The 24219-nt window shown below is 43.6% G+C and overlaps 1 protein-coding gene across 5 annotated transcripts in view; it reads left to right on the top strand.

Annotated features, from left to right (window-relative positions):
• Nucleotides 1–24219, top strand: part of fsd2 (fibronectin type III and SPRY domain containing 2) — a 56775-nt gene that overhangs the window by 23107 nt on the left and 9449 nt on the right. For all 5 annotated transcript variants that reach the window (XM_090223189.1, XM_090223186.1, XM_090223187.1 and 2 more), the window contains one exon: nucleotides 12581–12713. In XM_090223189.1, coding sequence (XP_090079315.1) covers nucleotides 12581–12713 — 133 coding nt within the window. The remainder of the gene's footprint in view (nucleotides 1–12580; nucleotides 12714–24219) is intronic.

The following is a 24219-nucleotide window of genomic DNA, read 5'->3' as shown; positions in this document are numbered from 1 at the left end:
CTGTGTGTTTTATAGTTGTCAAGGCCAGACAGTGAGGTTGTTACTGTGTGTTTTATAGTTGTCAAGGCCAGACAGTGAGGTTGTTACTGTGTGTTTTATAGTTGTCAAGGCCAGACAGTGAGGTTGTTACTGTGTGTTTTATAGTTGTCAAGGCCAGACAGTGAGGTTGTTACTGTGTGTTTTATAGTTGTCAAGGCCAGACAGTGAGGTTGTTACTGTGTGTTTTATAGTTGTCAAGACCAGACAGTGAGGTTGTTACTGTGTGTTTTATAGTTGTCAAGACCAGACAGTGAGGTTGTTACTGTGTGTTTTATAGTTGTCAAGGCCAGACAGTGAGGTTGTTACTGTGTGTTTTATAGTTGTCAAGGCCAGACAGTGAGGTTGTTACTGTGTGTTTTATAGTTGTCAAGGCCAGACAGTGAGGTTGTTACTGTGTGTTTTATAGTTGTCAAGACCAGACAGTGAGGTTGTTACTGTGTGTTTTATAGTTGTCAAGACCAGACAGTGAGGTTGTTACTGTGTGTTTTATAGTTGTCAAGGCCAGACAGTGAGGTTGTTACTGTGTGTTTTATAGTTGTCAAGGCCAGACAGTGAGGTTGTTACTGTGTGTTTTATAGATGTCAAGACCAGACAGTGAGGTTGTTACTGTGTGTTTTATAGTTGTCAAGGCCAGACAGTGAGGTTGTTACTGTGTGTTTTATAGTTGTCAAGGCCAGACAGTGAGGTTGTTACTGTGTGTTTTATAGTTGTCAAGGCCAGACAGTGAGGTTGTTACTGTGTGTTTTATAGTTGTCAAGACCAGACAGTGAGGTTGTTACTGTGTGTTTTATAGTTGACAAGGCCAGACAGTGAGGTTGTTACTGTGTGTTTTATAGTTGTCAAGGCCAGACAGTGAGGTTGTTACTGTGTGTTTTATAGTTGTCAAGGCCAGACAGTGAGGTTGTTACTGTGTGTTTTATAGTTGTCAAGGCCAGACAGTGAGGTTGTTACTGTGTGTTTTATAGTTGTCAAGGCCAGACAGTGAGGTTGTTACTGTGTGTTTTATAGCTGACAAGGCCAGACAGTGAGGTTGTTACTGTGTGTTTTATAGTTGTCAAGGCCAGACAGTGAGGTTGTTACTGTGTGTTTTATAGTTGACAAGGCCAGACAGTGAGGTTGTTACTGTGTGTTTTATAGTTGTCAAGGCCAGACAGTGAGGTTGTTACTGTGTGTTTTATAGTTGTCAAGACCAGACAGTGAGGTTGTTACTGTGTGTTTTATAGTTGTCAAGGCCAGACAGTGAGGTTGTTACTGTGTGTTTTATAGTTGTCAAGACCAGACAGTGAGGTTGTTACTGTGTGTTTTATAGTTGTCAAGGCCAGACAGTGAGGTTGTTACTGTGTGTTTTATAGTTGTCAAGACCAGACAGTGAGGTTGTTACTGTGTGTTTTATAGTTGACAAGGCCAGACAGTGAGGTTGTTACTGTGTGTTTTATAGTTGTCAAGGCCAGACAGTGAGGTTGTTACTGTGTGTTTTATAGTTGACAAGGCCAGACAGTGAGGTTGTTACTGTGTGTTTTATAGTTGTCAAGGCCAGACAGTGAGGTTGTTACTGTGTGTTTTATAGTTGACAATGCCAGACAGTGAGGTTGTTACTGTGTGTTTTATAGTTGTCAAGGCCAGACAGTGAGGTTGTTACTGTGTGTTTTATAGTTGTCAAGGCCAGACAGTGAGGTTGTTACTGTGTGTTGTATAGTTGTCAAGGCCAGACAGTGAGGTTGTTACTGTGTGTTTTATAGTTGTCAAGGCCAGACAGTGAGGTTGTTACTGTGTGTTTTATAGTTGTCAAGGCCAGACAGTGAGGTTGTTACTGTGTGTTTTATAGTTGTCAAGGCCAGACAGTGAGGTTGTTACTGTGTGTTTTATAGTTGTCAAGACCAGACAGTGAGGTTGTTACTGTGTTTTATAGTTGTCAAGGCCAAACAGTGAGGTTGTTACTGTGTGTTTTATAGTTGACAAGGCCAGACAGTGAGGTTGTTACTGTGTGTTTTATAGTTGACAAGGCCAGACAGTGAGGTTGTTACTGTGTGTTTTATAGTTGTCAAGGCCAGACAGTGAGGTTGTTACTGTGTGTTTTATAGTTGTCAAGGCCAGACAGTGAGGTTGTTACTGTGTGTTTTATAGTTGTCAAGGCCAGACAGTGAGGTTGTTGTTACTGTGTGTTTTATAGTTGTCAAGGCCAGACAGTGAGGTTGTTACTGTGTGTTTTATAGTTGTCAAGGCCAGACAGTGAGGTTGTTGTTACTGTGTGTTTTATAGTTGTCAAGGCCAGACAGTGAGGTTGTTACTGTGTGTTTTATAGTTGTCAAGGCCAGACAGTGAGGTTGTTACTGTGTGTTTTATAGTTGTCAAGGCCAGACAGTGAGGTTGTTACTGTGTGTTTTATAGTTGTCAAGGCCAGACAGTGAGGTTGTTACTGTGTGTTTTATAGTTGTCAAGACCAGACAGTGAGGTTGTTACTGTGTGTTTTATAGTTGTCAAGGCCAGACAGTGAGGTTGTTACTGTGTGTTTTATAGTTGTCAAGGCCAGACAGTGAGGTTGTTACTGTGTGTTTTATAGTTGTCAAGGCCAGACAGTGAGGTTGTTACTGTGTGTTTTATAGTTGTCAAGGCCAGACAGTGAGGTTGTTACTGTGTGTTTTATAGTTGTCAAGGCCAGACAGTGAGGTTGTTACTGTGTGTTTTATAGTTGTCAAGGCCAGACAGTGAGGTTGTTACTGTGTGTTTTATAGTTGTCAAGGCCAGACAGTGAGGTTGTTACTGTGTGTTTTATAGTTGTCAAGGCCAGACAGTGAGGTTGTTACTGTGTGTTTTATAGTTGTCAAGACCAGACAGTGAGGTTGTTACTGTGTGTTTTATAGATGTCAAGGCCAGACAGTGAGGTTGTTACTGTGTGTTTTATAGATGTCAAGGCCAGACAGTGAGGTTGTTACTGTGTGTTTTATAGTTGTCAAGGCCAGACAGTGAGGTTGTTACTGTGTGTTTTATAGTTGTCAAGGCCAGACAGTGAGGTTGTTACTGTGTGTTTTATAGTTGTCAAGGCCAGACAGTGAGGTTGTTACTGTGTGTTTTATAGTTGTCAAGACCAGACAGTGAGGTTGTTACTGTGTGTTTTATAGTTGTCAAGGCCAGACAGTGAGGTTGTTACTGTGTGTTTTATAGTTGTCAAGGCCAGACAGTGAGGTTGTTACTGTGTGTTTTATAGTTGTCAAGGCCAGACAGTGAGGTTGTTACTGTGTGTTTTATAGTTGTCAAGGCCAGACAGTGAGGTTGTTACTGTGTGTTTTATAGTTGTCAAGGCCAGACAGTGAGGTTGTTACTGTGTGTTTTATAGTTGTCAAGGCCAGACAGTGAGGTTGTTACTGTGTGTTTTATAGTTGTCAAGGCCAGACAGTGAGGTTGTTACTGTGTGTTTTATAGTTGTCAAGGCCAGACAGTGAGGTTGTTACTGTGTGTTTTATAGTTGTCAAGGCCAGACAGTGAGGTTGTTACTGTGTGTTTTATAGTTGTCAAGGCCAGACAGTGAGGTTGTTACTGTGTGTTTTATAGTTGTCAAGGCCAGACAGTGAGGTTGTTACTGTGTGTTTTATAGTTGTCAATACCAGACAGTGAGGTTGTTATTGTGTGTTTTATAGTTGTCAAGGCCAGACAGTGAGGTTGTTACTGTGTGTTTTATAGTTGTCAAGACCAGACAGTGAGGCTGTTACTGTGTGTTTTATAGTTGTCAAGGCCAGACAGTGAGGTTGTTACTGTGTGTTTTATAGTTGTCAAGGCCAGACAGTGAGGTTGTTACTGTGTGTTTTATAGTTGTCAAGGCCAGACAGTGAGGTTGTTACTGTGTGTTTTATAGTTGTCAAGGCCAGACAGTGAGGTTGTTACTGTGTGTTTTATAGTTGTCAAGGCCAGACAGTGAGGTTGTTACTGTGTGTTTTATAGTTGTCAAGGCCAGACAGTGAGGTTGTTACTGTGTGTTTTATAGTTGTCAAGGCCAGACAGTGAGGTTGTTACTGTGTGTTTTATAGTTGTCAAGGCCAGACAGTGAGGTTGTTACTGTGTGTTTTATAGTTGTCAAGGCCAGACAGTGAGGTTGTTACTGTGTGTTTTATAGTTGTCAAGGCCAGACAGTGAGGTTGTTACTGTGTGTTTTATAGTTGTCAAGGCCAGACAGTGAGGTTGTTACTGTGTGTTTTATAGTTGTCAAGGCCAGACAGTGAGGTTGTTACTGTGTGTTTTATAGTTGTCAAGACCAGACAGTGAGGTTGTTACTGTGTGTTTTATAGTTGTCAAGGCCAGACAGTGAGGTTGTTACTGTGTTTTATAGTTGTCAAGACCAGACAGTGAGGTTGTTACTGTGTGTTTTATAGTTGTCAAGGCCAGACAGTGAGGTTGTTGTTACTGTGTGTTTTATAGTTGTCAAGGCCAGACAGTGAGGTTGTTACTGTGTGTTTTATAGTTGTCAAGGCCAGACAGTGAGGTTGTTACTGTGTGTTTTATAGTTGTCAAGGCCAGACAGTGAGGTTGTTACTGTGTGTTTTATAGTTGTCAAGGCCAGACAGTGAGGTTGTTACTGTGTGTTTTATAGTTGTCAAGGCCAGACAGTGAGGTTGTTACTGTGTGTTTTATAGTTGTCAAGGCCAGACAGTGAGGTTGTTACTGTGTGTTTTATAGTTGTCAAGGCCAGACAGTGAGGTTGTTACTGTGTGTTTTATAGTTGTCAAGGCCAGACAGTGAGGTTGTTACTGTGTGTTTTATAGTTGTCAAGGCCAGACAGTGAGGTTGTTACTGTGTGTTTTATAGTTGTCAAGGCCAGACAGTGAGGTTGTTACTGTGTGTTGTATAGTTGTCAAGACCAGACAGTGAGGTTGTTACTGTGTGTTTTATAGTTGTCAAGACCAGACAGTGAGGTTGTTACTGTGTGTTTTATAGTTGTCAAGGCCAGACAGTGAGGTTGTTACTGTGTGTTTTATAGTTGTCAAGGCCAGACAGTGAGGTTGTTACTGTGTGTTTTATAGTTGTCAAGGCCAGACAGTGAGGTTGTTACTGTGTGTTTTATAGATGTCAAGGCCAGACAGTGAGGTTGTTACTGTGTGTTTTATAGTTGTCAAGGCCAGACAGTGAGGTTGTTACTGTGTGTTTTATAGTTGTCAAGGCCAGACAGTGAGGTTGTTACTGTGTGTTTTATAGTTGTCAAGGCCAGACAGTGAGGTTGTTACTGTGTGTTTTATAGATGTCAAGGCCAGACAGTGAGGTTGTTACTGTGTGTTTTATAGTTGTCAAGGCCAGACAGTGAGGTTGTTACTGTGTGTTTTATAGTTGTCAAGGCCAGACAGTGAGGTTGTTACTGTGTGTTTTATAGTTGTCAAGGCCAGACAGTGAGGTTGTTACTGTGTGTTTTATAGTTGTCAAGGCCAGACAGTGAGGTTGTTACTGTGTGTTTTATAGTTGTCAAGGCCAGACAGTGAGGTTGTTACTGTGTGTTTTATAGTTGTCAAGACCAGACAGTGAGGTTGTTACTGTGTGTTTTATAGTTGTCAAGGCCAGACAGTGAGGTTGTTACTGTGTGTTTTATAGTTGTCAAGACCAGACAGTGAGGTTGTTACTGTGTGTTTTATAGTTGTCAAGGCCAGACAGTGAGGTTGTTACTGTGTGTTTTATAGTTGTCAAGGCCAGACAGTGAGGTTGTTACTGTGTGTTTTATAGTTGTCAAGACCAGACAGTGAGGTTGTTACTGTGTGTTTTATAGTTGTCAAGGCCAGACAGTGAGGTTGTTACTGTGTGTTTTATAGTTGTCAAGGCCAGACAGTGAGGTTGTTACTGTGTGTTTTATAGTTGTCAAGGCCAGACAGTGAGGTTGTTACTGTGTGTTTTATAGTTGTCAAGACCAGACAGTGAGGTTGTTACTGTGTGTTTTATAGTTGTCAAGACCAGACAGTGAGGTTGTTACTGTGTGTTTTATAGTTGTCAAGGCCAGACAGTGAGGTTGTTACTGTGTGTTTTATAGTTGTCAAGACCAGACAGTGAGGTTGTTACTGTGTGTTTTATAGTTGTCAAGGCCAGACAGTGAGGTTGTTACTGTGTGTTTTATAGTTGTCAAGGCCAGACAGTGAGGTTGTTACTGTGTGTTTTATAGTTGTCAAGGCCAGACAGTGAGGTTGTTACTGTGTGTTTTATAGTTGTCAAGGCCAGACAGTGAGGTTGTTACTGTGTGTTTTATAGTTGTCAAGGCCAGACAGTGAGGTTGTTACTGTGTGTTTTATAGTTGTCAAGGCCAGACAGTGAGGTTGTTACTGTGTGTTTTATAGTTGTCAAGGCCAGACAGTGAGGTTGTTACTGTGTGTTTTATAGTTGTCAAGACCAGACAGTGAGGTTGTTACTGTGTGTTTTATAGTTGTCAAGGCCAGACAGTGAGGTTGTTACTGTGTGTTTTATAGTTGTCAAGACCAGACAGTGAGGTTGTTACTGTGTGTTTTATAGTTGTCAAGGCCAGACAGTGAGGTTGTTACTGTGTGTTTTATAGTTGTCAAGGCCAGACAGTGAGGTTGTTACTGTGTGTTTTATAGTTGTCAAGGCCAGACAGTGAGGTTGTTACTGTGTGTTTTATAGTTGTCAAGGCCAGACAGTGAGGTTGTTACTGTGTGTTTTATAGTTGTCAAGGCCAGACAGTGAGGTTGTTACTGTGTGTTTTATAGTTGTCAAGACCAGACAGTGAGGCTGTTACTGTGTGTTTTATAGTTGTCAAGGCCAGACAGTGAGGTTGTTACTGTGTGTTTTATAGTTGTCAAGGCCAGACAGTGAGGTTGTTACTGTGTGTTGTATAGTTGTCAAGGCCAGACAGTGAGGTTGTTACTGTGTTTTATAGTTGTCAAGGCCAGACAGTGAGGTTGTTACTGTGTTTTATAGTTGTCAAGGCCAGACAGTGAGGTTGTTACTGTGTGTTTTATAGTTGTCAAGGCCAGACAGTGAGGTTGTTACTGTGTGTTTTATAGTTGTCAAGGCCAGACAGTGAGGTTGTTACTGTGTGTTTTATAGTTGTCAAGGCCAGACAATGAGGTTGTTACTGTGTGTTTTATAGTTGTCAAGGCCAGACAGTGAGGTTGTTGTTACTGTGTGTTTTATAGTTGTCAAGACCAGACAGTGAGGTTGTTGTTACTGTGTGTTTTATAGTTGTCAAGACCAGACAGTGAGGTTGTTACTGTGTGTTTTATAGTTGTCAGACCAGACAGTGAGGTTGTTACTGTGTGTTTTATAGTTGTCAAGACCAGACAGTGAGGTTGTTACTGTGTGTTTTATAGTTGTCAAGGCCAGACAGTGAGGTTGTTGTTACTGTGTGTTTTATAGTTGTCAAGACCAGACAGTGAGGTTGTTACTGTGTGTTTTATAGTTGTCAAGGCCAGACAGTGAGGTTGTTACTGTGTGTTTTATAGTTGTCAGACCAGACAGTGAGGTTGTTACTGTGTGTTTTATAGTTGTCAAGGCCAGACAGTGAGGTTGTTACTGTGTGTTTTATAGTTGTCAAGGCCAGACAGTGAGGTTGTTACTGTGTGTTTTATAGTTGTCAAGGCCAGACAGTGAGGTTGTTACTGTGTGTTTTATAGTTGTCAAGGCCAGACAGTGAGGTTGTTACTGTGTGTTTTATAGTTGTCAAGGCCAGACAGTGAGGTTGTTACTGTGTGTTTTATAGTTGTCAAGGCCAGACAGTGAGGTTGTTACTGTGTGTTTTATAGTTGTCAAGGCCAGACAGTGAGGTTGTTACTGTGTGTTTTATAGTTGTCAAGGCCAGACAGTGAGGTTGTTACTGTGTGTTTTATAGTTGTCAAGGCCAGACAGTGAGGTTGTTACTGTGTGTTTTATAGTTGTCAAGGCCAGACAGTGAGGTTGTTACTGTGTGTTTTATAGTTGTCAAGACCAGACAGTGAGGTTGTTACTGTGTGTTTTATAGTTGTCAAGGCCAGACAGTGAGGTTGTTACTGTGTGTTTTATAGTTGTCAAGACCAGACAGTGAGGTTGTTACTGTGTGTTTTATAGTTGTCAAGGCCAGACAGTGAGGTTGTTACTGTGTGTTTTATAGTTGTCAAGGCCAGACAGTGAGGTTGTTACTGTGTGTTTTATAGTTGTCAAGGCCAGACAGTGAGGTTGTTACTGTGTGTTTTATAGTTGTCAAGACCAGACAGTGAGGTTGTTACTGTGTGTTTTATAGATGTCAAGGCCAGACAGTGAGGTTGTTACTGTGTGTTTTATAGTTGTCAAGGCCAGACAGTGAGGTTGTTACTGTGTGTTTTATAGTTGTCAAGGCCAGACAGTGAGGTTGTTACTGTGTGTTTTATAGTTGTCAAGGCCAGACAGTGAGGTTGTTACTGTGTGTTTTATAGTTGTCAAGGCCAGACAGTGAGGTTGTTACTGTGTGTTTTATAGTTGTCAAGGCCAGACAGTGAGGTTGTTACTGTGTGTTTTATAGATGTCAAGACCAGACAGTGAGGTTGTTACTGTGTGTTTTATAGTTGTCAAGGCCAGACAGTGAGGTTGTTACTGTGTGTTTTATAGTTGTCAAGGCCAGACAGTGAGGTTGTTACTGTGTGTTTTATAGTTGTCAAGGCCAGACAGTGAGGTTGTTACTGTGTGTTTTATAGATGTCAAGACCAGACAGTGAGGTTGTTACTGTGTGTTTTATAGTTGTCAAGGCCAGACAGTGAGGTTGTTACTGTGTGTTTTATAGTTGTCAAGGCCAGACAGTGAGGTTGTTACTGTGTGTTTTATAGTTGTCAAGGCCAGACAGTGAGGTTGTTACTGTGTGTTTTATAGTTGTCAAGGCCAGACAGTGAGGTTGTTACTGTGTGTTTTATAGTTGTCAAGGCCAGACAGTGAGGTTGTTACTGTGTGTTTTATAGTTGTCAAGGCCAGACAGTGAGGTTGTTACTGTGTGTTTTATAGTTGTCAAGACCAGACAGTGAGGTTGTTACTGTGTGTTTTATAGTTGTCAAGGCCAGACAGTGAGGTTGTTACTGTGTGTTTTATAGTTGTCAAGACCAGACAGTGAGGTTGTTACTGTGTTTTATAGTTGTCAAGACCAGACAGTGAGGTTGTTACTGTGTGTTTTATAGTTGTCAAGGCCAGACAGTGAGGTTGTTGTTACTGTGTGTTTTATAGTTGTCAAGGCCAGACAGTGAGGTTGTTACTGTGTGTTTTATAGTTGTCAAGGCCAGACAGTGAGGTTGTTACTGTGTGTTTTATAGTTGTCAAGGCCAGACAGTGAGGTTGTTACTGTGTGTTTTATAGTTGTCAAGGCCAGACAGTGAGGTTGTTACTGTGTGTTTTATAGTTGTCAAGGCCAGACAGTGAGGTTGTTACTGTGTGTTTTATAGTTGTCAAGGCCAGACAGTGAGGTTGTTACTGTGTGTTTTATAGTTGTCAAGGCCAGACAGTGAGGTTGTTACTGTGTGTTTTATAGTTGTCAAGGCCAGACAGTGAGGTTGTTACTGTGTGTTTTATAGTTGTCAAGGCCAGACAGTGAGGTTGTTACTGTGTGTTTTATAGTTGTCAAGGCCAGACAGTGAGGTTGTTACTGTGTGTTGTATAGTTGTCAAGACCAGACAGTGAGGTTGTTACTGTGTGTTTTATAGTTGTCAAGACCAGACAGTGAGGTTGTTACTGTGTGTTTTATAGATGTCAAGACCAGACAGTGAGGTTGTTACTGTGTGTTTTATAGTTGTCAAGGCCAGACAGTGAGGTTGTTACTGTGTGTTTTATAGTTGTCAAGGCCAGACAGTGAGGTTGTTACTGTGTGTTTTATAGATGTCAAGGCCAGACAGTGAGGTTGTTACTGTGTGTTTTATAGTTGTCAAGGCCAGACAGTGAGGTTGTTACTGTGTGTTTTATAGTTGTCAAGGCCAGACAGTGAGGTTGTTACTGTGTGTTTTATAGTTGTCAAGGCCAGACAGTGAGGTTGTTACTGTGTGTTTTATAGATGTCAAGGCCAGACAGTGAGGTTGTTACTGTGTGTTTTATAGTTGTCAAGGCCAGACAGTGAGGTTGTTACTGTGTGTTTTATAGTTGTCAAGGCCAGACAGTGAGGTTGTTACTGTGTGTTTTATAGTTGTCAAGGCCAGACAGTGAGGTTGTTACTGTGTGTTTTATAGTTGTCAAGGCCAGACAGTGAGGTTGTTACTGTGTGTTTTATAGTTGTCAAGGCCAGACAGTGAGGTTGTTACTGTGTGTTTTATAGTTGTCAAGACCAGACAGTGAGGTTGTTACTGTGTGTTTTATAGTTGTCAAGGCCAGACAGTGAGGTTGTTACTGTGTGTTTTATAGTTGTCAAGACCAGACAGTGAGGTTGTTACTGTGTGTTTTATAGTTGTCAAGGCCAGACAGTGAGGTTGTTACTGTGTGTTTTATAGTTGTCAAGGCCAGACAGTGAGGTTGTTACTGTGTGTTTTATAGTTGTCAAGACCAGACAGTGAGGTTGTTACTGTGTGTTTTATAGTTGTCAAGGCCAGACAGTGAGGTTGTTACTGTGTGTTTTATAGTTGTCAAGGCCAGACAGTGAGGTTGTTACTGTGTGTTTTATAGTTGTCAAGGCCAGACAGTGAGGTTGTTACTGTGTGTTTTATAGTTGTCAAGACCAGACAGTGAGGTTGTTACTGTGTGTTTTATAGTTGTCAAGACCAGACAGTGAGGTTGTTACTGTGTGTTTTATAGTTGTCAAGGCCAGACAGTGAGGTTGTTACTGTGTGTTTTATAGTTGTCAAGACCAGACAGTGAGGTTGTTACTGTGTGTTTTATAGTTGTCAAGGCCAGACAGTGAGGTTGTTACTGTGTGTTTTATAGTTGTCAAGGCCAGACAGTGAGGTTGTTACTGTGTGTTTTATAGTTGTCAAGGCCAGACAGTGAGGTTGTTACTGTGTGTTTTATAGTTGTCAAGGCCAGACAGTGAGGTTGTTACTGTGTGTTTTATAGTTGTCAAGGCCAGACAGTGAGGTTGTTACTGTGTGTTTTATAGTTGTCAAGGCCAGACAGTGAGGTTGTTACTGTGTGTTTTATAGTTGTCAAGGCCAGACAGTGAGGTTGTTACTGTGTGTTTTATAGTTGTCAAGACCAGACAGTGAGGTTGTTACTGTGTGTTTTATAGTTGTCAAGGCCAGACAGTGAGGTTGTTACTGTGTGTTTTATAGTTGTCAAGACCAGACAGTGAGGTTGTTACTGTGTGTTTTATAGTTGTCAAGGCCAGACAGTGAGGTTGTTACTGTGTGTTTTATAGTTGTCAAGGCCAGACAGTGAGGTTGTTACTGTGTGTTTTATAGTTGTCAAGGCCAGACAGTGAGGTTGTTACTGTGTGTTTTATAGTTGTCAAGGCCAGACAGTGAGGTTGTTACTGTGTGTTTTATAGTTGTCAAGGCCAGACAGTGAGGTTGTTACTGTGTGTTTTATAGTTGTCAAGACCAGACAGTGAGGTTGTTACTGTGTGTTTTATAGTTGTCAAGGCCAGACAGTGAGGTTGTTACTGTGTGTTTTATAGTTGTCAAGGCCAGACAGTGAGGTTGTTACTGTGTGTTGTATAGTTGTCAAGGCCAGACAGTGAGGTTGTTACTGTGTTTTATAGTTGTCAAGGCCAGACAGTGAGGTTGTTACTGTGTTTTATAGTTGTCAAGGCCAGACAGTGAGGTTGTTACTGTGTGTTTTATAGTTGTCAAGGCCAGACAGTGAGGTTGTTACTGTGTGTTTTATAGTTGTCAAGGCCAGACAGTGAGGTTGTTACTGTGTGTTTTATAGTTGTCAAGGCCAGACAATGAGGTTGTTACTGTGTGTTTTATAGTTGTCAAGGCCAGACAGTGAGGTTGTTGTTACTGTGTGTTTTATAGTTGTCAAGACCAGACAGTGAGGTTGTTGTTACTGTGTGTTTTATAGTTGTCAAGACCAGACAGTGAGGTTGTTACTGTGTGTTTTATAGTTGTCAGACCAGACAGTGAGGTTGTTACTGTGTGTTTTATAGTTGTCAAGACCAGACAGTGAGGTTGTTACTGTGTGTTTTATAGTTGTCAAGGCCAGACAGTGAGGTTGTTGTTACTGTGTGTTTTATAGTTGTCAAGACCAGACAGTGAGGTTGTTACTGTGTGTTTTATAGTTGTCAAGGCCAGACAGTGAGGTTGTTACTGTGTGTTTTATAGTTGTCAGACCAGACAGTGAGGTTGTTACTGTGTGTTTTATAGTTGTCAAGGCCAGACAGTGAGGTTGTTACTGTGTGTTTTATAGTTGTCAAGGCCAGACAGTGAGGTTGTTACTGTGTGTTTTATAGTTGTCAAGGCCAGACAGTGAGGTTGTTACTGTGTGTTTTATAGTTGTCAAGGCCAGACAGTGAGGTTGTTACTGTGTGTTTTATAGTTGTCAAGGCCAGACAGTGAGGTTGTTACTGTGTGTTTTATAGTTGTCAAGGCCAGACAGTGAGGTTGTTACTGTGTGTTTTATAGTTGTCAAGGCCAGACAGTGAGGTTGTTACTGTGTGTTTTATAGTTGTCAAGGCCAGACAGTGAGGTTGTTACTGTGTGTGTAGGAACCGTCTTCCACCTGCTGCAGGACACAGCCCACCCCTGTCTGTCCATCTCTGAGGACGGCTTCTCCATGTTCTACGGCGACGAGGAGCTCCCGCTCTCTGCCATGACCTTCGACGACAACACCTTCGCCAGGTAGACAAACCAACCAGGTTTAACACCTGCTGAACACCTCAGCTAATAGAGATCTGTTAATGACATGGAGATTTACTGTAGCTTTCAAAATGAAACATCTGAAAATGGGAGTGTACTCATCCCGTGATAGTGTGGTGTGTACTGTGTGTGTGTAGATTTGTGCTGTGTGTAGTTGTGTGTAGGAGTGTGTACCTTGTGTGTGTAGATTTGTGTTGTGTGTAGTTGTTTGTAGGAGTGTGTACTGTGTGTGTGTTGATTTGTGTTGTGTGTAGTTGTGTGTAGGAGTGTGTACTGTGTAGGTGTGTGTAGATTTGTGCTGTGTGTAGGTGTGTGTACTGTGTGTGTGTAGATTTGTGCTGTGTGTAGGTGTGTGTACTGTGTGTGTGTAGATTTGTGCTGTGTGTAGTTGTGTGTAGGAGTGTGTACTGTGTAGGTGTGTGTAGATTTGTGCTGTGTGTAGCTGTGTCTCCTCCCTCTGATAGTGTATAGTGTGTGTTTGGTCCAGGTGTGTAGCTGTGTCTCCTCTCTCTGATAGTGTATATTGTATGCCTGTGTGTTTGGTCCAGCTGTGTCTCCTCTCTCTGATAGTGTATATTGTATGCCTGTGTGTTTGGTCCAGGTGTGTAGCTGTGTAGGTGTGTGTAGGTGTCGCCTCCCTCTGATAGTGTATATTGTATGCCTGTGTGTTTGGTCCAGGTGTGTAGCTGTGTCTCCTCCCTCTGATAGTGTATATTGTATGCCTGTGTGTTTGGTCCAGGTGTGTAGCTGTGTAGGTGTGTGTAGGTGTCTCCTCTCTCTGATAGTGTATATTGTATGCGTGTGTGTTTGGTCCAGGTGTGTCTCCTCTCTCTGATAGTGTATATTGTATGCCTGTGTGTTTGGTCCAGCTGTGTCTCCTCTCTCTGATAGTGTATATTGTATGCCTGTGTGTTTGGTCCAGGTGTGTAGCTGTGTAGGTGTGTGTAGGTGTCGCCTCCCTCTGATAGTGTATATTGTATGCCTGTGTGTTTGGTCCAGGTGTGTCTCCTCCCTCTGATAGTGTATAGTGTGTGTTTGGTCCAGGTGTGTAGCTGTGTCTCCTCCCTCTGATAGTGTATAGTGTGTGTTTGGTCCAGGTGTGTAGCTGTGTCTCCTCCCTCTGATAGTGTATATTGTATGCGTGTGTGTTTGGTCCAGGTGTGTAGCTGTGTCTCCTCCCTCTGATAGTGTATATTGTATGCGTGTGTGTTTGGTCCAGGTGTGTCTCCTCTCTCTGATAGTGTATATTGTATGCGTGTGTGTTTGGTCCAGGTGTGTCTCCTCTCTCTGATAGTGTATATTGTATGCGTGTGTGTTTGGTCCAGGTGTGTAGCTGTGTCTCCTCCCTCTGATAGTGTATATTGTATGCGTGTGTGTTTGGTCCAGGTGTGTCTCCTCTCTCTGATAGTGTATATTGTATGCCTGTGTGTTTGGTCCAGGTGTGTCTCCTCTCTCTGATAGTGTATATTGTATGCCTGTGTGTTTGGTCCAGGTGTGTCTCCTCTCTCTGATAGTGTATATTGTATGCCTGTGTGTTTGGTCCAGGTGTGTCTCCTCCCTCTGATAGTGTATATTGTATGCCTGTGTGTTTGGTCCAGGTGTGTCTCCTCTCTCTGATAGTGTATATTGTATGCCTGTGTGTTTGGTCCAGGTGTGTGTAGCTGTGTAGGTGTGTGTAGGTGTCTCCTCCCTCTGATAGTGTATATTGTATGCCTGTGTGTTTGGTCCAGGTGTGTCTCCTCTCTCTGATAGTGTATATTGTATGCCTGTGTGTTTGGTCCAGGTGTGTAGCTGTGTAGGTGTGTGTAGCTGTGTCTCCTCCCTCTGATAGTGTATATTGTATGCGTGTGTGTTTGGTCCAGGTGTGTGTACTGTGTAGGTGTGTGTAGCTGTGTCTCCTCCCTCTGATAGTGTATATTGTATGCATGTGTGTTTGGTCCAGGTGTGTCTCCTCTCTCTGATAGTGTATATTGTATGCCTGTGTGTTTGGTCCAGGTGTGTCTCCTCCCTCTGATAGTGTATATTGTATGCCTGTGTGTTTGGTCCAGGTGTGTCTCCTCTCTCTGATAGTGTATATTGTATGCCTGTGTGTTTGGTCCAGGTGTGTCTCCTCTCTCTGATAGTGTATATTGTATGCCTGTGTGTTTGGTCCAGGTGTGTCTCCTCCCTCTGATAGTGTATATTGTATGCCTGTGTGTTTGGTCCAGGTGTGTCTCCTCCCTCTGATAGTGTATAGTGTGTGTTTGGTCCAGGTGTGTAGCTGTGTCTCCTCCCTCTGATAGTTTATAGTGTGTGTTTGGTCCAGGTGTGTAGCTGTGTCTCCTCCCTCTGATAGTGTATAGTGTGTGTTTGGTCCAGGTGTGTAGCTGTGTCTCCTCCCTCTGATAGTGTATATTGTATGCGTGTGTGTTTGGTCCAGGTGTGTAGCTGTGTCTCCTCCCTCTGATAGTGTATATTGTATGCGTGTGTGTTTGGTCCAGGTGTGTAGCTGTGTCTCCTCCCTCTGATAGTGTATATTGTATGCCTGTGTGTTTGGTCCAGGTGTGTCTCCTCTCTCTGATAGTGTATATTGTATGCCTGTGTGTTTGGTCCAGGTGTGTCTCCTCTCTCTGATAGTGTATATTGTATGCCTGTGTGTTTGGTCCAGGTGTGTAGCTGTGTAGGTGTGTGTAGCTGTGTCTCCTCCCTCTGATAGTGTATATTGTATGCGTGTGTGTTTGGTCCAGGTGTGTGTACTGTGTAGGTGTGTGTAGCTGTGTCTCCTCCCTCTGATAGTGTATATTGTATGCGTGTGTGTTTGGTCCAGGTGTGTCTCCTCTCTCTGATAGTGTATATTGTATGCCTGTGTGTTTGGTCCAGGTGTGTCTCCTCCCTCTGATAGTGTATATTGTATGCCTGTGTGTTTGGTCCAGGTGTGTCTCCTCTCTCTGATAGTGTATATTGTATGCGTGTGTGTTTGGTCCAGGTGTGTCTCCTCCCTCTGATAGTGTATATTGTATGCCTGTGTGTTTGGTCCAGCTGTGTCTCCTCTCTCTGATAGTGTATATTGTATGCATGTGTGTTTGGTCCAGGTGTGTCTCCTCTCTCTGATAGTGTATATTGTATGCCTGTGTGTTTGGTCCAGGTGTGTCTCCTCCCTCTGATAGTGTATATTGTATGCCTGTGTGTTTGGTCCAGGTGTGTCTCCTCTCTCTGATAGTGTATATTGTATGCGTGTGTGTTTGGTCCAGGTGTGTCTCCTCCCTCTGATAGTGTATAGTGTGTGTTTGGTCCAGGTGTGTAGCTGTGTCTCCTCCCTCTGATAGTTTATAGTGTGTGTTTGGTCCAGGTGTGTAGCTGTGTCTCCTCCCTCTGATAGTGTATAGTGTGTGTTTGGTCCAGGTGTGTAGCTGTGTCTCCTCCCTCTGATAGTGTATATTGTATGCGTGTGTGTTTGGTCCAGGTGTGTAGCTGTGTCTCCTCCCTCTGATAGTGTATATTGTATGCGTGTGTGTTTGGTCCAGGTGTGTAGCTGTGTCTCCTCCCTCTGATAGTGTATATTGTATGCCTGTGTGTTTGGTCCAGGTGTGTCTCCTCTCTCTGATAGTGTATATTGTATGCCTGTGTGTTTGGTCCAGGTGTGTCTCCTCCCTCTGATAGTGTATAGTGTGTGTTTGGTCCAGGTGTGTAGCTGTGTCTCCTCCCTCTGATAGTTTATAGTGTGTGTTTGGTCCAGGTGTGTAGCTGTGTCTCCTCCCTCTGATAGTGTATAGTGTGTGTTTGGTCCAGGTGTGTAGCTGTGTCTCCTCCCTCTGATAGTGTATATTGTATGCGTGTGTGTTTGGTCCAGGTGTGTAGCTGTGTCTCCTCCCTCTGATAGTGTATATTGTATGCGTGTGTGTTTGGTCCAGGTGTGTAGCTGTGTCTCCTCCCTCTGATAGTGTATATTGTATGCGTGTGTGTTTGGTCCAGGTGTGTGTACTGTGTAGGTGTGTGTAGCTGTGTCTCCTCCCTCTGATAGTGTATATTGTATGCGTGTGTGTTTGGTCCAGGTGTGTCTCCTCTCTCTGATAGTGTATATTGTATGCCTGTGTGTTTGGTCCAGGTGTGTCTCCTCCCTCTGATAGTGTATATTGTATGCCTGTGTGTTTGGTCCAGGTGTGTCTCCTCTCTCTGATAGTGTATATTGTATGCGTGTGTGTTTGGTCCAGGTGTGTCTCCTCCCTCTGATAGTGTATAGTGTGTGTTTGGTCCAGGTGTGTAGCTGTGTCTCCTCCCTCTGATAGTGTATAGTGTGTGTTTGGTCCAGGTGTGTAGCTGTGTCTCCTCCCTCTGATAGTGTATAGTGTGTGTTTGGTCCAGGTGTGTAGCTGTGTCTTCTCCCTCTGATAGTGTATATTGTATGCCTGTGTGTTTGGTCCAGGTGTGTTGCTGTGTCTCCTCCCTCTGATAGTGTATAGTGTGTGTTTGGTCCAGGTGTGTAGCTGTGTCTCCTCCCTCTGATAGTGTATATTGTATGCCTGTGTGTTTGGTCCAGCTGTGTCTCCTCTCTCTGATAGTGTATATTGTATGCCTGTGTGTTTGGTCCAGGTGTGTAGCTGTGTGTAGGTGTCTCCTCCCTCTGATAGTGTATATTGTATGCCTGTGTGTTTGGTCCAGGTGTGTAGCTGTGTAGGTGTGTGTAGGTGTCTCCTCCCTCTGATAGTGTGTATTGTATGCCTGTGTGTTTGGTCCAGGTGTGTAGCTGTGTAGGTGTGTGTAGGTGTCTCCTCTCTCTGATAGTGTATATTGTATGCCTGTGTGTTTGGTCCAGGTGTGTAGCTGTGTAGGTGTGTGTAGGTGTCTCCTCTCTCTGATAGTGTATATTGTATGCCTGTGTGTTTGGTCCAGGTGTGTAGCTGTGTAGGTGTGTGTAGGTGTCTCCTCCCTCTGATAGTGTATATTGTATGCCTGTGTGTCTTAGATTAACTAACTTCTTAGTAATGACTCGGGACGTCGGGTTTGATACGAAAGCTTATTTTAGTAAGAATACTTGTTTACGTTACATTTAACAACAATTGTTTTGGTACAGAGCAATGCAGGTAAGATGCTATCGGAATGTCAGCCACAATCACCCGCACCTGCACATAATTGGCGCGTTATCACTCATTCCTCTCGCAAGGCATTCTGGGACTTGCAGTCAAAAAGCGTAATTCAACACAACCCAATACAATTACATATGCAAATAAATCTAAAGAAATATCTTTAGATACAGCTCAAAGAATAAACTTAAACATTAACTCTGTAACACATTAAAGTTACAACATCCTCCCCCCCGATGAACAATTGTGTTCATCTAGATCTCTAGGCAGTATATCAACTGAATAGGTCTCCTCAACAAAGTCCCTGAAGCAGTACGAACTGAACATGATCTAACTAAGCCATCTCGGCCTGGAAACAGTTCCTCAATCTTTCCTAGTTTCCAGGTTTGTCTGGGTAGGTTATCTTCTCCAATGAGTACAACGTCACCCGCTTTCAGTGGGGTGGGCTGTGGTGTGTCACAGCGGTGTGCTGACTTTAGATCCAGCAAGTAGTCCCTTCGCCAACTGTTCCAGAAACTGGTCACAAGTCTCTGCCTGTACTTCCATCTGCGTGTCATTTCCCCCTTGTTTAACGTTGGGTGCTGAGTGTTACTTGCTCCAGAATGCATCACCTTCTCATGTTGGTACTGTATCAGCATTTCTGAGTATCTGGACTTATTGGGCAGAACCCATGGGTGCTGCTCTCTGAATGTGAAGTTGGACTGTTGCAGTCTTCCTCCTACACTGAGTAGTTCGTGTTCGTCCAGGAAAGGTTTCAGTTCTCTGATTTTACAGTCATTGTTTAGGCTTTTTCCTGCCTTCAGTAGTTTGATCTCCTGTCCGAAACTCTGTTGTTGTGTTACCTTAATCCAGTACTTTTCTGCATCGAACAGTTCGTCAGCAGTCAGTTCACCTTGCATCTTTATGGTTGTACGAGCATTGGCTATGAATCTCTTTATCCAGGCGGTGACTCTGAACACTCTTTTCAGTTTGCTGTACCTTTCAAGCTCCAACACAGGTTCAGTGCTGTCTGTGCTGTTTGCTGCGAGTTGTACAGTAACCTGGCAACTGGACTTGAGTTCTATATTCACCTCTTCCGGAACCTTGTTATCATCAGTCTCTTCGGACTGATTGGGTGATGTCAGAATTCTGGGTCCATTCCACCATAGCTCGCTCTGTGTCAAGTTTCTAACAGTTTGTCCTCTTGTAGGGAGGTCAGCTGGATTAGTTTTCCTTCAATATGTGACCATGACTCTGGATTGGTCAAGGACTGGATCTCCGTCACTCTGTTCGCAACAAACTGTTTCCATTTCTGAGCTGAGCTGCAAATCCAATGCAGCACGATCATCGAGTCTGTCCACATGTTAATCTGTTTTTCTTCCATTTTCAGTGTGGTCATCAAGTTGTTTGCTAGTCTCGCTCCAATCACAGCTCCCATGAGCTCCAGGCGTGGCAGCGTCATTTTCTTAAGTGGGGCTACCCTGGACTTGGATGCGACTAGACTTGTTGTTTCCCTGTCTTGTGACTCACCTTGCAAGTAAGCTACTGCACTGTAAGCCCTTTCACTTGCATCACAGAACACGTGTAGTTTCAGGGTGTGGTTATTCTGTGGCCGCATGTCTGTTCTGTACCACCTTGGTATGGTGAGCTGGTGTAACTGGGGTAGTTCTGAACACCACTGTTGCCATTCTCGTGTCAGATCAGGTGGTAATTCTTCGTCCCAGCTGAGTCCCCTCTCCCACATTTCCTGGAACATGCACTTGATCCTGATGGTGAAGGGAGTTAAGAAACCAAGAGGGTCGAAGATACGTGCAGACGACTGCAGAACACTTCTCTTTGTGTTTTCCTTTTGCTTTAGAATGCTCAGTAGCGGCCTGAGGTCAAACACAAAGTCATCCGTTTCCGGCCTCCATACTAAACCTAAAACCTTCAGCACTACTCCTTGTGTTTGTAACGTCAACGGGTGGTCAGTTGTCGTACTCTCCTCCCATTTTGTTTTCAATTCAGGAGAATTGGTCATCCATTTGCAGAGGTCCATGCCTGCATTCGACAGCATTCGCTTTGCAGTTGTTGTCACAAGGTAAGCCTCTTCAACATTGCGTGAACTTGCAATGAAGTCATCTACGTAGAGTGACTCTCTCAGTATCTCTACAACTTCTGGTTGTTCTGTTTCATATTGTTTCAGGTGCTTCCTGATTGTAGCTGCCAGCAAAAATGGACTTGGGGAAGCTCCAAATACCACTCTTTTCATCCTCAGCACACGCAGCTCCTCTTCATTTTCTCCCCTTGGTGGGCCAGTGAGCCATAGAAATCTCACGGCGTCTCTGTCTCTCTCTGCTAGGGATATCTGCAGGAAAGCTTTCTTGATGTCTGCCATGAATGCGATCTCATGTAGTCTGAACTTTATCAGAACGCTGAGCAGATCCGGATTCAGGTTCGGTCCTGTGAGTAGACAGTCATTGAGAGATGGACAGCCATCTTCATGGGACGAGGCATCAAACACCACTCTCAGTTTTGTTGTCACCTTATCTTCTCTGAGTACTGCATGGTGAGGTAAGTAGTATTTTACGTTGTCTGCACTTGATGCGTTGTCCTTGGGCACGTCCTCTGCCATATCTTGTTGTAAGTAGTCTTCTACTACTTCATTGTATCTGCTGTACAACGTCACATCCTTCTTCAGCCTTTTCTTCAGACATTCAAACCGTTTCTTGGCGATTCTATAGTTGTCTTGGAGTTCTGGCATTTCTCGTTTCCATGGCAACTCCACATGGTATCGCCCATCTTTGAAGGTGGTTGTTTCCTCAAACCTTTGTAGAGCCTCGGTTTCCTCTGAGTTATGTGTTTTCTCGCTTAGAATACCCAGAGACTCAAGCTCCCAGAATGCATGCAATTGCTTGGAGACTAGTGTGTCTTCATCAAGTGGGATGAACATGCAAGTTGCCTCGGCGACACTTGACATGGACACGGGTCCCTGCACCGACCATCCAAAGGTGCTCTCTAAAGCAACTAGCGTCTCCGTCAGTCGCTCCACTCTGCCTGATACTATCTGCCAGTAGTAGTCTGCTCCTATCAGGACAGAGAGTTCAGGATCATTGTCATCTCCTGGAAAGTCTGCGAGCTGCAGTCCCCTTTTACTGAGCTCATACTGAATCCGTTCACCAGGAACCTTCATCACAGCTGTGCACACTTGTGGGGTTTCAATTGCCTCTATCTCTATTCTCTGCTGTTTGTCCCAGACATTCTCCAAGATGACTTTCACTGTGTTGCGTTGGGACGTTGCTGGGGCAGAGGAGCCAAACGTGTGAAGAGTGAGTGCCTCTTGTCTGATTACTGGTAGCTTCAAGCCCTTCACAAGGTTTTCATGTATGAAGCTTCTCTGACTGCCTCCATCTAGTAAGCAACGAGCTATCTTCCTGCCCGATGGGCCTTCTACCCATGCCTTTGCCGTTTGTAGCAACACAGTGTTCTGTCCATCTGGCTTCATCTTCACTGAATGGGGAATAACTGAGGAAACAACAGCATCTACAGAAACAGTAGGGGGTTGCACCTCCCTCCTCTTACTGGTACAAACCGCAATGTGATGTCTGCTTCCACATGTTGCACATGACACATCTTTGACTTTACAGAATTTTGCTATGTGTCTCTGTCCTAAACATACAAAGCATCTTCCCATGTTCTTTAGTTTCTCTTTGCGTGTAGCAATATTGTAGTCAGTGCAGTTTTCTGATTTGTGGTCTGCACTGTCACAAAATAGACACGTTTGTTGTTCCTTCTGGCTGGTTGTATGCAGTGCTGCAGCAGAGGGCATGTTGGGTCTTTTTGTTTTCATTTCATTGGAGAAGCATGACTTGTTCCATGGTTTGCTCTCTTTCTGTTGGTTGTATGATCTTGTCATTTGTAGCGCTCTCTCCCTGCTCTGAACCTCTTTCTGTAGGAAACTGATAATCTCAGACACTTTCCATTCATCATCTACTCCCCTCTGACGACTATAGTCAAGAGCTATGTCCTCTGGAATCATCTGCAGTAAGATTGGGCATAGTAGGCTTCCATAGGTTTCTGACATTACACCCAGTGATTCCAGGCTCCTAATCTGAATTTCACATTCATCATATAGCTGCCTCAATGCATTTAGATCAGAGGATTTCTTCACAGGTGTGAGATTCAGCAGCTTTGACATATGAGCACTAATCACAAGATCTTTCCTTCCAAATCTGCTCTTGAGTAGAGCGATTGCATTATCATAGTTCATGTCTGTTAACATCAGTCCTGCTACTGCCTTTGCAGCTGGTCCAGTGAGATATGTTTTCAGATAGGTAAACTTCTCTTTTTTACACAGTGAATCATTGTTGTGAATAGCAGTCTCATATTGGCTCCAAAACTCCTGCCACATACTGACATCTCCATAGAATTTCTCAATAATCAACTTCGGTAGCCTTACTGATTGTCTCTGTGATATGTTTGAGTTAGCGTCACTCACCCGGGCTGGTAGTGGATTGACGTCCTGTTTCTTCGTTATCACTCTTTGTGCACGGCTCTTCAGCATGATAATGCGTTCTTTGTAATCCTCCGTGCATGCAATCTCTGCCTCCAATCCGTCCAATGGCGTTAACTGTTCAATTCCACGATCGAGCTCAAACAAACTGTCCTCCTTAGCGGATAGCAATTCCAACAATGTACTCAAGTGATCGGTATCCGGATTTGACTGGGATATTTCCACGTCAATCTGATTCAAAATCCGCGTTGTTGCGCCTCGAATGGTACCCCGCTTTCGTCTCATTCTTTCTGCTTCATGCCGACGTTCCTCCTCAGCCATTTCAGCCACTTCTTCGTCGCAGCTCATATCCCGGGTTTCGGCACCAAACTTTTAGATTAACTAACTTCTTAGTAATGACTCGGGACGTCGGGTTTGATACGAAAGCTTATTTTAGTAAGAATACTTGTTTACGTTACATTTAACAACAATTGTTTTGGTACAGAGCAATGCAGGTAAGATGCTATCGGAAAGTCAGCCACAATCACCCGCACCTGCACATAATTGGCGCGTTATCACTCATTCCTCTCGCAAGGCATTCTGGGACTTGCAGTCAAAAAGCGTAATTCAACACAACCCAATACAATTACATATGCAAATAAATCTAAAGAAATATCTTTAGATACAGCTCAAAGAATAAACTTAAACATTAACTCTGTAACACATTAAAGTTACAACAGTGTGTTTGGTCCAGCTGTGTCTCCTCTCTCTGATAGTGTGTATTGTATGCCTGTGTGTTTGGTCCAGGTGTGTAGCTGTGTCTCCTCTCTCTGATAGTGTATATTGTATGCCTGTGTGTTTGGTCCAGCTGTGTCTCCTCCCTCTGATAGTGTATATTGTATGCCTGTGTGTTTGGTCCAGCTGTGTCTCCTCCCTCTGATAGTGTATATTGTATGCCTGTGTGTTTGGTCCAGCTGTGTCTCCTCCCTCTGATAGTGTATAGTGTGTGTTTGGTCCAGGTGTGTCTCCTCCCTCTGATAGTGTATATTGTATGCCTGTGTGTTTGGTCCAGGTGTGTCTCCTCCCTCTGATAGTGTATATTGTATGCCTGTGTGTTTGGTCCAGGTGTGTAGCTGTGTAGGTGTGTGTAGGTGTCGCCTCCCTCTGATAGTGTATAGTGTGTGTTTGGTCCAGGTGTGTCTCCTCTCTCTGATAGTGTATATTGTATGCGTGTGTGTTTGGTCCAGGTGTGTAGCTGTGTAGGTGTGTGTAGGTGTCGCCTCCCTCTGATAGTGTATATTGTATGCCTGTGTGTTTGGTCCAGGTGTGTCTCCTCTCTCTGATAGTGTATATTGTATGCCTGTGTGTTTGGTCCAGGTGTGTAGCTGTGTAGGTGTGTGTAGCTGTGTCTCCTCTCTCTGATAGTGTATATTGTATGCCTGTGTGTTTGGTCCAGGTGTGTCTCCTCCCTCTGATAGTGTATAGTGTGTGTTTGGTCCAGGTGTGTCTCCTCCCTCTGATAGTGTATATTGTATGCCTGTGTGTTTGGTCCAGGTGTGTCGCCTCCCTCTGATAGTGTATAGTGTGTGTTTGGTCCAGGTGTGTCTCCTCCCTCTGATAGTGTATATTGTATGCCTGTGTGTTTGGTCCAGGTGTGTCTCCTCTCTCTGATAGTGTATATTGTATGCGTGTGTGTTTGGTCCAGGTGTGTAGCTGTGTAGGTGTGTGTAGGTGTCTCCTCTCTCTGATAGTGTATATTGTATGCCTGTGTGTTTGGTCCAGGTGTGTAGCTGTGTAGGTGTGTGTAGGTGTCTCCTCTCTCTGATAGTGTATATTGTATGCCTGTGTGTTTGGTCCAGGTGTGTGTAGCTGTGTAGGTGTGTGTAGCTGTGTCTCCTCCCTCTGATAGTGTATATTGTATGCGTGTGTGTTTGGTCCAGGTGTGTCTCCTCCCTCTGATAGTGTATATTGTATGCGT

This window comes from Oncorhynchus mykiss, chromosome 26, assembly GCF_057628025.1.
Source record: "Oncorhynchus mykiss isolate SJ-2025 chromosome 26, ASM5762802v1, whole genome shotgun sequence".
NCBI classification, from domain to species: domain Eukaryota; kingdom Metazoa; phylum Chordata; class Actinopteri; order Salmoniformes; family Salmonidae; genus Oncorhynchus; species Oncorhynchus mykiss.
This window is presented reverse-complemented; position numbering and strand designations above follow the sequence as displayed.